The 18,469-nt window shown below is 41.7% G+C and overlaps 1 protein-coding gene across 1 annotated transcript in view; it reads right to left on the bottom strand.

Annotated features, from left to right (window-relative positions):
• SMPDL3A (sphingomyelin phosphodiesterase acid like 3A) overlaps nucleotides 1-15,738 on the bottom strand; it is a 20,877-nt gene extending 5,139 nt beyond the window's left edge. Inside the window, exons 1-4 of the mRNA XM_014527558.1 lie at nucleotides 15,428-15,738; nucleotides 9,951-10,095; nucleotides 4,705-4,801; nucleotides 2,033-2,211 (exon numbers count right to left, since the gene is read on the bottom strand). Coding sequence (XP_014383044.1) covers nucleotides 2,033-2,211; nucleotides 4,705-4,801; nucleotides 9,951-10,095; nucleotides 15,428-15,738 — 732 coding nt within the window. The remainder of the gene's footprint in view (nucleotides 1-2,032; nucleotides 2,212-4,704; nucleotides 4,802-9,950; nucleotides 10,096-15,427) is intronic.
• Nucleotides 15,739-18,469: the final 2,731 nt, after the last annotated feature.

The following is an 18,469-nucleotide window of genomic DNA, read 5'->3' as shown; positions in this document are numbered from 1 at the left end:
CTACACAGCTGGGGGGTGGCCAGGAGCTGTCCAGCTTCTGGTAGTAAATTAACTGTGCAGTAGATACTACACAGTAGTGGATGTGTAGACGCTGACTGGGAACATATATGCTCCTGGTCAGCCCCAACACCAGGGGGCCACAGGGGAAGCAGAGAGCTCCCCAGTCCTGGTGCTACTTGGCTCCCGGCTCGTGTGGGAAGCTAGAATCTGAGCAGTGCTAGGATAGGGGGCAGAGAGCTACCCCATCCCAGTGCTGCTTGGATCCCGGCTCCAGGAGCAAATTTGCTCCCAGTCATTTACAGGTAGTAGCTAACTGTATTTACAGGCAGTAGCTAACTGCACAGTAGACTAATTTACTGTGCAGTAAATAGTGCACAGAATAGATGGTGATGCTTTACCGTGCAGTAGATTAGTCCACTGTGCAGTAAAGCATCTTATGTAGACACACCCACAATGTACTTAAATAATCACTGCAACGAGTTTTCATTTCAGCAAGAAAAAAATAAAAATCTTAAAGAATTTAAATCTGAACAATTTTATTTAATCTTTGAGCTTGTCAAACCTGAAACAAAAATCAGTTATGAAGACAGCTAAGATTTTATAACCTTAATCAGAAAATGAGGTTTAGCAGGTAACACTATTACAAAATAAGTGAGTAGCAAATGCTGTCAGTAAGTTTGCCTATGTTTCCTTTCTTAGCTGTAGTTTTCAACATCCAGAATTTTCTGAAATTTGTCTTCCAGGCTGAAATGTTATAGACTTGGTCTCTGGCCAAGTGCGAATGTTTTTATAAATTTTGGGCAAAAAAGAAAAAAAAGAGTTTATTCGCTTGGAAGGAAAGGCAAGTGAACAAAGTATAGTTGCTGAATTATTTTAAGCAATCCTAACAGGCTTTTCTTGAACAGTTTCAGGCTATAAGAAAAATGAGGAGTTTTAATTGTATGATTTGAGAAATGGTGTAAAATCATATAATTAAATTATAGAGAATGAGGTACCTTGAGGCACACATTAGGCAAAAGTAAAATTAAGGCTACTTACAAACATTAAAAAAAAACAGAATGTGCTTTACCGGAAGAAGCTGCGCATTAGTTTGACCTGGCTTCACAGCATCTCTATAAATCAGGCACTTCAGCAGGGCTTTTTGGCACTTTTATCTAAAGATGATTCAATCAGATATTAGATAAAAGCACCAAAAAAGCCCACTGAAGTGCCCGATATATACAGACATTGGATGAACCGGGTCCAACTAACACAATGCTTCTTCTGTGCATGTGCTGGGCTTTGCCCAGAAGTGTGACGAGTTTTAAGTAAAGCATTCTTTTGTTTTTTTCTTAACATCTGTAAACAGCCTCTGTGGCCAACTTTAATATGCCCAATTCCTGACTTTTCATGTTTAACAGCCTGAAGATACCTCATTTCTCGTAAGAAATAAAGATCAGGTTTGTGAAAGGAGGTACTATTTTCCTGTATATTATGTGCTAACAAGAAATGATTTCACATTTATACTGCAAATAAAAATACAAACAGGTCCCAGTTCACTGGCACAATGCTAGAAATGCAACTATTCTTTTTTTTTTTTTTTTTAATAGTACAGGTATTTTCTTAACCAAGACCAGGTTTTGTGGTCAATCCCTTTTTTAGATTTCTTCAGCAGTGAAAATAATATAGCAACCCTGATAAGTTAGGCTGGATTCTGATGTCACTTGCACCAGCACAGATCAAGAGCAAGCCCACTGAAGTCAGACATATAATGGTATTAAACCTGCATAGGTCTGATCAAAATCAGGTCACTTGTTCCTTTACAGTTACTTTGTAGGAACTGCGTATTGCATATGTGTAAAGTAGAAAATCTGTTTTAAAGCTCCTTCCCTCTTGCTCAACTGAAAATTCTGGCAGAATAAGTCTAAAATCTTATTCATGTCATCTTCTTTTCCAATTACTAGCTTTTATTATTTTCCAATTTACACAGTTGCAAAGAGCACTACTGTTTTAAAATGTGGTTAGTTAATTGCTTTCGGTATTTAGCCCCTACCTTTTCCTTCTTTTGCAGAGAGATTTCTAGTACACTTTCCAGCCATGCTAACTGCTCAGCTGGGTCAGTTAGATTCAGAGTCACAATGTCTGGGCTGTAATAGAGGTTTGTGTTCAAACTGATTATCCGGAGTGGTTGAGAGCTCATGTTGGAGTGAAATAGTTGTGTGTAGAAGCCGCCTGTGGAAACAAGATCAACGTGAGTGAGAGGTGGAAAGATTTGAAGGTGTAGTAAGTCTTCTTCTTTCTATCATCCAGATTCTGATATGCTTGCTTAGGTGGGTAGCATCTTCTCACAAAATCCCTTTATTTCACTATATTCAGTATCATCCACGTAGAAAAGCAACACAGGACATTTTACAGGACTTCTACTTTTTGCCCCAGGGTTTCATTTGGAACTTGCAAGTGCAGTTTGTATAAAGATGTGCCTTTTACTATTTTTTTCCAGAAAGAGACCCAATCAACAGAAAATATCCTGGATTTCATCCATCTAGGCTCTTTAAAAAGAAGTTTATGCTGCACGATAGGCACACAATAATCCAACAGTCCTCCCTAGCCCTCTTTATTACTTATATGTTACATGTATAAGAACACTATCCTCATCTACCATAAATTACACATTAACAATTAATATTAACAGTGCCATTACAATCCACTCCAGATGAGGGTCAATCCCTCCATAATTTATTTTTCCACTGGAGCTTCTCTTCCCCTTTTAGCCACATATTCTTCTTACCTAATCGCTTATTTATTGAACAACCCCAAAGAGTCTAATTCAAATTAAATATTCAAACTCTCAATATTAGAGTGGGTTGGAAAATGCACTGAGTTCAAAAACCCTGGTTTACAAAAACCTATTAGTGCACCAGTTTATACCCAATGAGCTGAATTAGAGGCACGCATAAGGGGCCAGATCCTATTCTACCTATTAGGTACCTAAGTGTGATCCTATTTCATCCTGTTCAAGTCCCTGGAGAACTATTAATGCATCTACTTACATAAGGACATTTCAGCAGTCGGTGTGTGCTCTTCCTGGATGGAATGAAAAGTAAAGAAGCCAGAGGTTGGATTGGTATGCATACAAGACAGGTAGTCAGTGAAAATGTGGCTTCTTTACTTTTCATTCCATCCAGGAAGAGTGCACACCAACTGCTGAAACTTCCTTAGACTGACGAAGGGTTTTTGAACCCGAAAGCTTGCTTAATAATTGTTTTCCAACTATTTAATCTGGTCTAATAAAAGATATCAGATTCACCCAAAGAACCTTGTCTGCCTATGTCGTTAGACCAACACAGCTACAACCTACACCCCTGTCTACTTACATAACATGCTCTCATCTTAGCCTTAAGTACAGTGAGATGAAAGAGAACTCATCCACCTTCTCTATTAACAGTTTCTCAGGGACTTGAGCACTGCGAACTGCACTTAGGCAGAACAGGATCTGGCCCTATGTGTGTTAATTAAATGTATACATTTCAGTGATTATTCACTTCCTACTCAACTGGTTAGTTTACAAATGTGCCACCTGATCTTTTAACATCATTTTCTTAATTTTGTGTACCATATTTATTCAAGTCCAAGACAAAGTTTTTTCCCCATTCAACATGGTAAAAAAGCCCCTCATCTTGGATTTGAATACGAAGAGGAGTGGAAGGCAGATGCGTGCTGCAGCTTTGACTTCCTGGACTCCTGCACCCAACTGCTTCCTCACTTCTGCAGCTTCTGGTCCCTCACCTCTCCTCTGACCTCACTACCAGCCTCAGGCACAGCTCCAGCTCCAGCTCATTCCCTTCCAGGCACAGAGCACATACAAGCTCTGTCCCGTCTGGCCAACCAACAGTGGCGCAGCTTCAACCCCAGGACGCTGATGTGTTACTAGGCAGGTGCTGGAGCTTGCACATGTTCAGTGACAGGGAGGGAATGGAATGCAAGCTGCGCCTGACAATGACCTGGGGGAAGGAGGAAAAGGCAGAGCTGCAGATGGGATGGGGCAGAGGCTGCAGGAAACACATCAGGGCAGAAGCTGCAGGAAGTGGCAGAGCCTGTGGGAGCAGGGGGGCAGAGGCAGCAGGAGGTGCAGACTGCTGGGGAGACAAGTGGTAGGGCTCGCCTGCCCCTGATGCTGTTTACCCCATTGCAGCAGCTGGGGGGACAAATTTAAGATGACCCTCCAATAATTAGATTCTATAAATGGAAAAATTGTAACAAATTTATAAATTTCCCATGTATAGAATCTAGCTATTGGGGGAGGAGGATCATCTTAAATTCAGAGTCACCTTGGCTTTGGGTAAATACTGTAATCTCAAACCCATATAAACAATTATTCTTCAAATTTTCTTTTAACATAAGTTAACCTTTTCCTAAAAAAGTATTTATTTTAGACTGTGAGCTCTTTAAGGCAGGGACTTTAAGTCCCTTTAGTTTTGCATAAAGTCTAATGTAGTTGCTACAAGAAAGCAATCATGATTATTACATCCACAGAAGAATGAACTGTAGTTCGTCCTTCAAGATGTAGTTAAGGGTACAACAGAACAGACAAGTCCCTAACCTCTAGAGGAACTGGATGATAACCAGTGCATGGATTCATCCTATGTAATTTAGCTAAGTAAAAAGAACTAACTACAGAAATGTCAATCCCCTCTAGCTTGACAATATGTTTATACTAGATTTTACCTTTCTGAAAGGTGCTGATGGCTTCCTCAGTTAGCCATGGTTTCCAGAAGTTTGCTACAGCATTGTACACTTCGCTGGCAGCTGGAGGCAGCTGATCCTGTCAAAAAACAAACCTACCTAATTCTTACCCCACAGATTCAGAGGTTTTAATGATAAAAAAAGTTAGATCATCCAGTGTGACACATTCTATTAAGCAAGTCACAACATTTCATCCAGACAGTCCTATATGGAGATGACAAAGGGACTAGAGGAGAAAAGATCTAAGGTACACTTCTAACAGCAAAGTACCACTGACCAAACAGATCTCAGAATAAATCAGGATTAAGTACCTGAACCTCTGTCAGAACTGAATATGACTAAAGATTTTCTGTGGCTTATGACACATGAGTACCATAAAACAATGAAGAGCTTGGAAGCTTTTTGTTCTATGGGAAGAATTAAAAAAGGAGGTTTCAAAATGCTTTTATGCAGATGAAAGCAAGATCTCTGTGACTTGGGGCAAGGATTTGGACCTGTGTCCCACATCCTTACACATGCTAGATTCATGTCCCGCATATGAAGGAAAGCAGCAAAATAAAGACAACAGACTTTAGACAAGCAGACTCGACAAACTCGGGGAACTGGTGGGAGGGATTCCCTCAGAGGAAAGTATGAAAAGAAGTGCAGGAGAGCTGGCTGTACGTTAAGGAGGCTGTATTAAAGGTGCAAGAGCAAGCTATCCCAATGCAATGAGAGAATGGGAAGTGCAACAAGAGACCAGTCTAGCTAGACAGAGATCTCCTCAATGAACTGAAATTAAAAAAAAAAAAATCCTACAAAAAGGGGAAACTTGGTCATAGTACTAGGGAATACTATGAAAGTATTGTATAGACATGTCAGGAGAAAACTGGAAAGACTAAGGAACAATCTGAGAGACATAACAAGCAAATCAAGTGATTCTACAAGTATAGGGGAAGTAAGAGGAAAACCAAAGAAAGTTTAGGGCCTTTGCTTAATGTAAAAGGCAACCTAGTTTCAAATGATACAGAGAAAGCTGAAGTATTTAATGCTTTTTTTTTTACTTCAGCTGAATGAAGTCATCAACCAGAACATGGGTGCAATTACAGCCAAGATAGCGGAGGAAATAAACATCCTACAGTAGTGGAAGAACCGGTTAGGGATTACCTAGAGAAGTAATCCCCACTGGGTTAAGAAATACTTAGATTTCTTCAAGTTAACAGGGATGGATGGGACATACCCTAAGGTACTGAAGGAATTGGCTGAGGAATTATTGAGCCATTAGCTATCCTCCTTGAGAAACTGTGAAAGTCAGGTAAGGTCCTGGATGATTGGAAAAGGGCAAATTTAGTGCCCATCTCTAAGAAAGGGAAGAAAGAGGATCCACAGAATTATAGACCAGTCGGTCTGACCTCAATATCTGGAATACCTCATGCCTGAAAAACCTGATCACCTTCCATAATAAAGTGACAGGCTCTGTGTATGAGGAGAGAGCAGAGGATATGATACACCTGGATTTTAGTAAGGCTTCTGATACTCATCAGTAAACTTTAGTTTGTACAGGTGAGACAAAAGTACTGTAAAGTGGATACATCACTGGTTGGATCATTAATGAGTAGTCATCAGTGGCTCTGTGCCTAATTGCAAGGAGGTAACAAGTGGGGTTTCTCAGGGTCCAATACTAACATATTCATTAATGATCTGAATGATGACATTGAGTGCACACTTAGCAAATTTGTGGATAACACAAAATTGGATGGAGGTACAGACACTCTAAAGGGTAAGGCTAGGATCCAGAATGACCTGGATAAATTGAAGAAATGGTCCAAAATCCACCAGGTGAAATTCAGCAATGACAAGTACAAAGTTCTGCATATGGCATGGAATAGCTACATGCACAAATATATACACGTACTGGGGAATGATTGGCTAGGATGTAGTACTACAGAGAAGAACCTAGGTGGTGTATTTGATCAGAAGCTAAGTATGAGCTAACAGCATGCTCTTGTTGTCAAAAAAGCCAACAGTATACTCAGCTATATTCATAGGAAAGCTTCTTACAAATCAAGGGAAGTGATCCTTCCACTCTCTTTGGAACTGGTGAGGCCTTATTTGGAGTACTGTGTCCAGGCTGGCGCCCCACACTTTGAGAAAGATGTGGACAGATTTGGAAGAGTATGACAGAACGCAGTGAAAACTATTAGAGGCCTGAGAAACGTGACTTATGAGGAAAGACTGAAAGAACTAGGGTTATTTAGTCAGAACGGGAGAAGACCGAGGGGGGGATTTGATAACAGTCTTCAAATACCTGAAAGGTGTTTATAAAGAGGATGGAGATAGTCTTTTTTCTATAGCTTTAGGGGACAGGAATAGGAGCAATGTCCACAAGCTGCAGCAGAGGAAATTTAGTGATTAGGAAAAAACTTTGTTAGGTGGCTATTGGAACACGCTACCTAGAGTGGGGTAGACAGACTCTTCATGGGGATGATTTAGTTAGGGATGATCCTGTCTTGAGCAGATGGCTGAACTAGATGATCTCATGGGGTGCCTTCCAGAGCTATATTTCTATGATCCTATGATCCTCATTGAGAAATCTGACTACCATGTGATTGAGAGTTGGGAATCTCTCTCTCAAAATTCAATTCTGGACTTGAGAAAATCCATTGGCCAAAACCAGTGAATTTCTACAAAATATTTTTTAGTAATGATGTAGCATTTTTTGACAGAGAAAAGTTTTGCTGAAACTATGACCAGCACTAATCAAAGATTCATAGAAAAACAGGGCTGGAAGGGACTTCAGGAGGTCATCTACTCCAACCATCTGCTCAAGTAATAAGGAATCTTATACTTTAAAACAGACTTGGGCAATGCCTGTGCACTTCAGCATACTTTAATAGGCATTAGACTTCCACGTGATGCCACTCAGAGATCTTGCAGGCTTAAGTATCAAAAGCTGTATAGCTGCTTTAGCACAGCACTCCAACCATGCTAATGTAAACTTGCTTTTCAACAGGGCTAATTCACTCAGGAAGAGCACTGCCCTAATATGACAATACCACTTTTACTCAGCTGCTGTGTGATGACAGATGGTCGGACATCAGTTTGGGCGGTGGTACTTTGGTGGTTAAAAGGGTGCCACAGAACTTTTCTGTCCCCATTTTCACATCCATATAGGATTGACTGGATGAAATTCTGTGAGATGGTTAATGAAAGCTAGCTATACAGGGAGTCTATAAATTCACCACCTTTTATGATACAGACAAACCATTTAAATCTCAAGTAGAGCAATCAAAATCAGTCTACAGTATTTGTTGCCTACACCACCAATCTTGCTGTAAGAATTTCCAGATCTGCAGATAATTTCCAGATTTCTTCCAGATAAGAGACTGCAGTGAATTCAAGGAGGTTTGGACTTGGCACCCACATGCAGCATAATATTCTGTGTGTATTCAGATTAGACAATAGTTAGCCAGACTGTCTGGTTGGGGCCAGTTATCTGAAAGTCTGATTGTGCAGGAACGTCATGGTCACAACATTATTTGAAATACAAACAACACGGGATTAACCTGGATAATACTGTCAAGTGGCCGCATTACAAGGAAACAACCAAAGAACATTATATTGCTGTGATCAGTAAACTGGAGTCAAACACAACGCAACACAGTTCTCAGTGTAGGATTACATATACATCTCACAGCTCCCTTTGGACTCCTCAAAAGAAGCCCTTGTGCTGTGCCACATCATTGTCAGTTTGTGGTGTGCATTGCCAAGTAGCAAGCATACGCCTACTGAAAACAGCAAAACAACCTGCAGCCAGTAACCTCCCCCTTGTGTTCTCTTTCATGATTTTCAAAATATGGAAGAAAAGCATATCAATTACGTACATCAGTGAAGTTTGATATTTCAAAACAAAATGTCAGATACTTTTATATATATCTTTAAGTGCTGAGCTGCGAGAAATAAACATGATTCTCCTATAAATATCCTGCTCAGAAGCAGTGTGTGCTATTTATCCGTTACAACCAATGAGCTTTTAATTTTATATAGTTTTATTTAAAAATTGATATTCACCAGAGAATGTCTGTTTCAAAATGCTAAAGTCTGCTTTGCATATGAGAACCCTGTACGCAGCTATCTTCCTCCGTTACCAAGGAGATCATTGCATGCCAGTAGTTATTCTCACTAATGACCTGTGTTTTAAATCTGAACTGGATTTCACAAAAGTGAATAAGGATAAAAAGTATGTGCTGTTTCTGCTGGTGTGTGATCTTAGCCAGGCTGGTTTCCCTGTTAAGCTTAACCACCTAGAAAGTGCAATACTTGAGTAAAGACTTTTTTAGGATATGGAAGGGTTTTACTGCATCCTCACTATAAGATTCAAACATAAGATACTTCCTGACCTGCAACAATGAGACCTACCTCCAACAATGGGACCTGTTGGTGGAATTTGGCCCTTCTTCCTATGAACTACTAGATTAACTTTGGAATATGTTCCATAGCTATATGCAGTTGCTACTGTAGTGTTTGTATATATGACAAAAACCACCGACAACTCAATGTGAAATCAAGACATGCCTTATCCTGGGCTGGAATCACCTGCATGTTCAGTAACTTGTCGAGATACCTGCAACTGTGTTGTAGGAGGCCAGAAACTACTCATGCACTTTTATATTTCATCGCTAAAACCTTGGAGTTTTCTATTTTCAATTGTTTTTACTTTTTGTTACAATTAGGGAACAAAAGAAACTAATTAAAAGAAAAAAGTGTAGGCCATAACTAAAGTCCAGTGAAGACAGTGGCTTTGAATCTTACTGGCACAGTGCGAGACCCATTAAGGATGACATTTGCATAGATTTCAAATACTGTACACGTTTGTGTGATTTTACCCTGCATGGAAAATGAAACTGATATCAAGTATGACTGATAAATGAGATGCTTATGGATTTTGAGGAAAGAGTAAGTTTGTAGCTATTACAACAATAGAAAGATTTGATCTGACCACTATTAGTTTGGGTAATTTCACAAGCTGATAAAGCTGAACTTCATCCTACTGTATTATAAAAATATTTGTAATTCTGGCTGTAAACTGGAGAATTATGGAATACTGCATTTGTTATAAACAGCATGTGCAAACTTCATTTTTATTGCAGTCTTACAGTTGCTTCAGTGGTACTTTCTTCTGCTGGCTTATGTCCATAATCATTCTGGTAAAGAAACAAACTGGTTCATATTTCTGAAACTCATTTTACCTGTGGCCAGTAGTCATGATTACCCAGCGCAGGAAAAACTTGGAGATCTGGAAAGAAACTACGAAGGGTGGAACTCATATTGCCAATAATATTAATGACGGTCTCTGTGGAGAGTTCTTTCACGGGAACATGAGGAGGGCTATCCCTAAAACAGAGAGGAATTTATGAATATCCAAGTACAGTAGTGCAAAATTGTGAGAGACTGTTCATTAGCTGTTCTACTCTGCTTTACTCAACTCTGCCAATGCAACCAAATACTAACCTGCAATATTACTACAGAACTTTCAGCTATGGCACTGCTTGCTAGGCTCCCTGCCAAGTCCCCTCCCATGATATAAACATTTATTTCTTGTAAGATTTTTCCTAATCAGACCAATCCATTTTCCATATTCTGTATTATTCTTCATTCTGGATATTATAGCTTCCCTGCCAACTGCCTTTTAAATTCTTTCTTTCACATCCAACAATATTCTGATGAAAATGTAGTATATTGAGTTAATTTTGCCTGGTCTTTTTATATATACTTTCCTTAACACGCTTTCCCCAAGATAATAAAATGCAAATTTATGTAGCACCATTTTAGGTAGACCTGAAATAGATAGACCAGCTTTCACAAACAGTTACTCAGACATACATTACTGAAAAAAGGCATCCACTAATTTATATTGGAAAACGAATGACAGATGAGTAAGATTTTGCAGATAAGTGGGATTTGGCTATGATAACAGATAAAACAATTGGGGTTCCATCTAGCAATTTATATAGCCTCCATCACCACGCAGTAAAAATACTTCACAAACACTACAAGATTTATTTTCACAACATTCATGTGATATATATATACATATAATGATCTCCACTGGCTAACAGATGTACAGATGAGATCAATGTCTTGCCCAGAATTAGAACAGAACCTGGACCCCGATCTTCTGCATTCCAGTCTAATGTCTCAACTACATGAGTTGACTTCCTTGACAATACGTGGGTAGGTCTGAATTATGTCCCAACAAAAAGATAGCATCAACTGCATCATAGTGCTAAATTATCAATTCAGTACTGGCTCAAAGACAACAGTAACACCATATGAATTTTTGGCACCTTTTTTTATCTTGAAAGTTTCCTATCTCAGCAGGATCCAAACCAGCCTGAAATAGTGTGATTGCAAGCAATGTGTTCTGCTCAACCCTTAAATCAAGACATAAGCATGACGTAAACATAATTACTAATAGCTGTCCTATAATTATCAAGCATTGCCAAGTCAAAAGGTTCAAATCAAACACTGCATGAAAAACACTGCAGGGAAAAAGGCGGAGCTCTTCAATTAGTTCTTTGCTTCAGTGTTCCTAAGTACTGTCCAAGACAATTTCCCCAATTTGAACATAGATAGATGTCTGGGAGGCACTAGACTGCCAATGGTTGATGCTGACTTAGTTAAGGAGCACTTGGAGGGGCTGGATGGGTACAAGTCAGCAGGCCCGGATAACCTCCATCCACGGGTGCTGAAGGAATTGGCCAGTGTCATAGCTAAGCTGCTGCCACGGCTGTTTGAGCATTCACGGTGCTCCAGTCAGGTCCCTGAGGACTGGGAAATGGCCAACGTGGTGTCCATTTTTAAGAAGGGTAGAAGGGATGAGCCGGGTAACTTTAAGCCAGTCAGTCTTACCTCTATCCTTGGGAAAACACTGGAAAAAATCATTAAAGAGCACATTTGGGAAGGCCCAGCAAGGGAATTGATGCTGAAAGGAAACCAGCACGGGTTCGTCACAGATAGATCCTGCCTGACAAACCTTATAGCCTTTTACGACCGGGTAACACACTGCCTTGACACTAGAGCTGAGGCTGATGTCATCTACCTGGACTTTAAGAAGGCCTTCGATACAGTTTTGCATCCTATTCTAATAAGGAAGCTAGCAGGCTGTGGAGTGGATGCTTACTCAGTCAGCTGGGTGGCCAACTGGCTTAGAGACCGCACTGAGAGAGTGGTGGTAGATGGGTCGTTTTTGACCTGGAAGGAGGTGGGCAGCGGTGTCCCGCAGGGTTCGGTCCTTGGACCAGTGTTATTTAATATCTTCATGAGCAATTTGGACGAGGGTGTGGAGAGCACCCTCTCCAAGTTTGCAGATGACACCAAGTTATGGGGCAAAGTTAACACACCGGAGGGCAGGAAGCAGATACAGGCCGATCTGGACAGGTTGGAGCAGTGGGCAGAATGAAACAGGATGTAATTCAACAAAGACAAATGCAAGGTACTCCACCTAGGAAGGAGGAATCCCCTGCACACCTATAGGTTGGGGGATGACCTCCTCAGCAGCTCAGCGGCTGAAAGGGATCTTGGAGTCATAGTTGACTCCAAGATGAACATGAGCCGGCAGTGTAACGAAGCCATCAACAAAGCCAATCGCACCTTATCGTGCATTAGCAGATGCATGACCAACAGATCAAGAGAGGTGATGCTCCCCCTCTATGCGGCATTGGTCAGGCCGCAGTTGGAGTACTGTGTCCACTTTTGGGCTCCGCACTTCAAGAGGGATGCGGAGAATCTGGAGAAGGTTCAGAGGAGGGCCACTTGAATGATTAGTGACCTCCATGCAAGACCCTATGAGGGGAGGGATCTGGATCTGGATCTCTTCAGCCTTCACAAGAGACGTCTGAGGGGAGATCTTGTAGCCACCTATAAATTTATCAAGGGAGGACAACAGGGATTTGGAGATGCGTTATTTACCAGGGCACCCCTAGGAGTAACTAGGAATAATGGGTACAAACTAGTGGAGAGTAGATTCAAGTTAGACATTAGGAAGAATTTTTTTACAGCAAGGGTGGCCAGAATCTGGATCCGGCTGCCAAGAGAGGTGGTACTGTCACCTAACTTGGAGTCCTTCAAGAGGAGGCTAGATAGGCACTTGGCTGGGGTCGTCTGACCTCGGTCCTTTTCCTGCCTGGGGCAGGGGGTCGGACACTATGATTCTTCAGGGTCCCTTCTGACTCTACAATCTATGAATCTATGATTTTTTTTTTCAGTGGATTAAGACAGTGTTCTGCAGCAGACATTGATTTCAACTAGCTACACCAGAAAATAAAGGGCAGAGAAGCACTCAGGGCAGAAAGAAATGATGTAAGAAGTCATCACAGTTATAGGGTCAGAAGGCAGCGTTTTTTCATCCATCTCATAACCTAGGGTAAAATTCTTCAGTTCTTCTACTCTTACACCAAGCTGTTGTCTACAGTACCTCATGAACCAAATAGTCTTACCAGCAGGTCCACCTAAGTTCAGGTACCTGTAGTTCTTCCTTTTGGGAGTCTGTGACCACTGGCATGTATCTAAGTATTGTTTCACAGTAGGAACAAAATATTTAGGGGAAAAAATAATTTAGAACTGTCTCTGTGGCCAGGTACAAACATTACACTTTTACCAGTGTAAGTGATTGAAAACTAGTCTATATCCATAACAGAAGTTCAGCACACAAAACCACCTACCCATAACAGAAAAGAAGTTTGGTTTAAAAATGGAAAGATGACTGGTTTAAAAATGGCAGAAGCCAATCAAATTTGCCCCCACAATGCGTGTTCCGTTTGCTACCAATCGAAACTACGCTGCTTACAGAAAACCACGTAACTTAAATCGATTCTGCCTCAAGCTTTTTGAATGGCTGTACCTAACCTATGTGTTTATTTTATGTAAAACCCTACTATCATCTCTGATTGTAAACAGGCCCACTTTCTTCTTAGCCTCAGCAAATGTCTGTCTCAGCTTGGTTCCCCATCTCTTGCAAGTATGTTCCTTTTAAAACCTGGCCCCTCCCTTTAAAAAAAAAAATCTCCATAATTATCTTATCCTATCCTGGCACTGCCTCTTTACAACCCTCACATGTAAGCAGTGAAGGGCCTTATCCTGAGCCATTCTTTTTAATAGATTCATAGAGTTGAAGGCAGTCATGCACATTTACAGGTAATACGAAGTCATGTGTAACACAAAACATTACATTTCACCCGGTTATCCTTGTAGAAAGCCCAACAACTTGTGCTTGACACAAGCATATCTTCCTGAAAAAATCCAACCTTCATTTGTGGACCTCAAGATGGAGAGTCCATCACCTCCCCTGGATATTTGCCAACTGTTAAAAATGTTTGTCTTGCTCCTCTTTTACTTCTGCTAGTTTATCCCAAGACCCCACTGTTAAATAACATTAACAACCTCATACAGAAAACATCCCAGTTAATACGTCAACATTATTCATGAATTATAGAAAAACTCCAAATTCACCACCAAATTTCTTAAAAGTCTTGCCACTTACTAGCAATTCAGATAATACAATGATCCAAATGGATCATTCAGGAGTATCATTTATTAAGTAGTGGGTGCATCTACACATGCAATCAGAAGCGCATTTACATGTGCGCCCAGGACCACAGCATGTTGAGTTGAGGCAGAGGAGCCCTGGCTGGCAGGGAGTCTGGGGGGTCAGCCTGCCAGCCCAGAGCTGCTCTGCCCTGGCTCAATGTGCTGCAGAGGGACTGGTGAAGGGACAAGGGTGCTACAGCGTGGGGCTAGCTGGCAGCTAGCCAGCTCTACTACATATTTCCCACTATACTCCACTACATATACCCCTGACTCCACTTAACTCCACTACATATTTCTGTGATAGAAAATATGTAGGAGAAACCAAACAACAACTGCATACCCGAATTAATGCACACCAACAATCTATCAAAGACAAGAATATCCAGTTTCCTATGGGGGCACATTTCTCACAAGAAAACCACGCTCTCTCCAATCTCTCAGTTGTAATCTTCAGAGGTAATTTGCAAAACACCTTTCACAGACAAGCCTATGAACTTCACTTCATCAACCTACTGAGATACAAAAAATCATGGACTAAATATAGACATTGGATTAATGACCTGCCTAACATCTGGCCCCCCAGGTAATCTCTCTACTCTTTACCAGTTATATTCATTCCCCTCCCTTGCCCCTCCCAACCTGTCTCTCACCCACTGACTACCTCCATTTACATTTTCACCACCTGGCTTTCTTGCATACATACTGGCCTCTGGCTTCTTTACCATTCCATCTAGGAAGAGCACAGACCAATTGCAGACACTTCCTCAGCCTGATGAAGGGTATTTGTACCCAAAAGCTTGCAAAGAAGAATTTTTGCAAGCATTTGAGTTGGTCTAATAAAAGATATTGGATATACCAAAGAACCTTGTCCACTATAAGATAGTATTTGTCTCAGACAGTACTATCCTATGTAGCGGAGTTAATTAATTTACTACACCCTAATAGAGATACATGTGTAGATGGTGATGCTTTACTGTGGAAAGAGTTAGTCTACTTCACAGTAAAGTGATGTACCCAACAAGCTCAAATTACTGCTGCAAAGAGAAGCAAAGATTTGAGCACTGAAAGCAGTAGGCTATGGTCTTTCAACTATGAAATTAGTTTCAGTTAGTGGGTAATGATTGACTTGATTACTTACCCTGTCCATATCATGAAGGAAGCTGGTTGTTGAGAATCTTTCATGTACTTAAATGCTGATAAAATAAGTTGATAGGGAGAATCGCACAAAAAATCTCCAAAAAGGCCAGGGTTGGAGGCATTAGCCCCTTTGGAAGAAGAACAAACTTTGGTGTGATCATCCGTGAGATGGTAAGTAGGGTCTAAATGTAAGTCAGATACGTGCCAGAACTGTCCTGTTTTTAGAAAACAAGCATTAATGAAAATTGTTTTCTGCCACCGAGTTAAGGTTCTCCTTACAAGTTGTGTTAAAGCTGACAAAAGAGTCAACATCAATCACTTTTGCCAAAACTGAGAAGATCTGTTTATCAGCTAAAGCTAGGAAGCTAGTGCTGGCAAGCATCAGTCACTAGTAAACTTTAATCTTTAAAGGGTGACTTCTTGCTCACCCAAAACCTGCTGCCAATTTGGCAGTGGCTATGACAGGGTTAAAGTTTGAGTTCTGAAGCTGGAAGGAGAGAGAGGGTTCAACACAGAGAACTGAACTCTACCCTTCCTGCACGTGCCTGGGAGCATTCAGCCATGGTGAAACCATGCTGTGGCAGGGAAGACCCTTGAAAAATATTTTTCATTCTGCCTTCCCAAAACAAGCTGCATGTCTTACGGGGGAGGGATATGTGACATGAAACCTATATCAAGAAACAGCATTTTGGAAAGCATTTCCAGCATTCTTCTCCTCCTCAGCAACTTTGATACCAGAGAGATTAGACTTCTTGCTAGGGCTTGGAGCCCTATCTTTTGTATTGGTCTTTCACTAGTAGGTGTCTGCAAGTTTTTAATTATTCAAATATTTAGCATGGTGCAGAGGAAAGAACCACAGAGAACAAAAGCATATATCAGACAAGTTGAATTAATTAAAGACCACTCATCTTCAACTTTTATATATAAAAATAGCATTTTCAATTTACAGATGTCAAAGCCTTTTGCAAAGGAAAACAGCATTATCTATTTTACAGATGGAGAAATTGAGGCAAGACAAAATGATTTGTGAAAGGTCAGCCAGTGGGTCAGTGACAGAGCTGGAAACAGGACCCAAGTCTGACTCTTCAGTGCTCACTTGAACCAATAATTTATTTCAGGAAGTTAAAAGAAGAAATGAACATTTGAAAAATTTCAATCTTGCAATGTGTGGTCATGATCTGTCTTCTGGATGCTGCTATGTAGTTTTTATTTGAGACGTCTGCATATGTGTACGTGCATGTCCATGTGTCGCAGTGACTAAACACCTTGTGACAGCACTTTTGAAATATGCATACTCATACATACAACAGGAAGTAAATCAAGTCATGTACAGAAAACTAGAGCTTTGCTTTGCCAAGAAAAGAAAAGGCCCTAGTTCAGTGGTTCTCAACCTTTTTAGACTCAAGACACCCTTGGTTAGACATGAGGCACCCCTCAGAAAATGTCAGCTCTTAGTTTTATCTTTTTTTTTTTACTATGAAAACATAATACAGCAATTTTCCTGTTGCAAAGAACTCAGACCACAACAGGGCAGGCTGTTTTTAACAGCTGAATTCCCATTTGAAATCTCTGGGTTTATCTTATGAAGCATGTCTGCACGTCTCATAGCGCTACTGTTGCTTGGCACCTCATAGCATAACCCCTTGAAAGGATCTCAAGACAGCCCACGGGGAACCAGTTCCCTGGCTGAGAATCACTGCCCTAGTTAAATGTCTGGTATGGAAGTTGCACACAGTGCGTTAGCAGCCAGCACCCTTCCCAAGCGCCTCACCCTCCAGTCATGCCAGGAAGTGATTTTTTTTTTTCCCTTTCTTTTCAGCTATGTAGAAGGTGTTGCCTCAGAGCTGCAAAACACAGGAAAACTGAAGCCAGAGTGCTGATGAAGAAAGCAAAACTGAGGAAGGGAGGCAGAGGACACAGGAAGGAAGTGGGGAAAATATGCCCTCCTCTCACCCGCCCATTGCTGGGAAGCCTGTGGATACTGAGAAAGGGAGTGCTGACAGCAAGGGGTAAAGTGGGCAGAGAATAGGGCTGCTTGGCAGCCGCACGTAAAAACCCTGACACACACAAAAACAGGCACACATAGGTGCGCGTGTGCACACACGCACAAGACAGGCAAATGCACATGCACACAGAGACACACACACACACAGGCAGACACATGCATACAGAGATGCACACACACAGAGGTACACACAGAGAGACAGGCACAGGTGTGTGCACACACACACACAGGTACAGACAGGCATACACAGGCACACTTGCACAGAGGCAGGCAGACACACACACACACACACACAGAGGCAGACATGCACACGCACACAGGCAGGCACACTTGCATATGCACACAGTTGTATACGCACACACAGAGGCACACATGCAGACGCACACAGGCAGGCACCCTTGCATATGCACACAGTTGTATACGCACACACAGAGGCACACATGCAGACGCACACAGGCAGGCACCCTTGCATATGCACACACTTGCAGATACACACGAAGACACACACAGAGGCAGGCACACTTGCATATTCACACACACACACACACACACATATATGCACACAGGCAGGCACACTTGCATATGCACACAGTTGTATACGCACACACAGAGGCACAGACACACACACACACACAGAGGCGCACACACAGGCAGACATGCATGCACACACAGGCAAGCACACCTGCATATGCACACACGCGCACACACACACACACACACACACACAGAGGCACCCACAAATTCCCCCACAAACAGAGGCAAACGGGCACACACACAGGCAGGCAGGCACACTTGTATATGCACACACTTGCAGATACACACGCACAGAGGCGCACACACACACACACACAGGCGGACACATGCACACACAGGCAGGCACACTTGCATATGCACACACACACACACACAGAGGTGCACACACACATGCATGCACAACCCCCCCGCCCCACACACACACACAGAGGCACAGGCAGACACACACTTGCTGGGCATGCCAGCATTGCCAGGGCCGGGTGCGGGCCGGGCGCCGAGGCCCCG

This window comes from Alligator sinensis, unplaced genomic scaffold (genome assembly GCF_000455745.1).
Source record: "Alligator sinensis unplaced genomic scaffold, ASM45574v1 scaffold1058_1, whole genome shotgun sequence".
Classification (NCBI taxonomy): Eukaryota; Metazoa; Chordata; order Crocodylia; family Alligatoridae; genus Alligator; species Alligator sinensis.
Note: the sequence above shows the minus strand (reverse complement) of the source record. Positions and strands in the feature narration are given on the sequence as shown.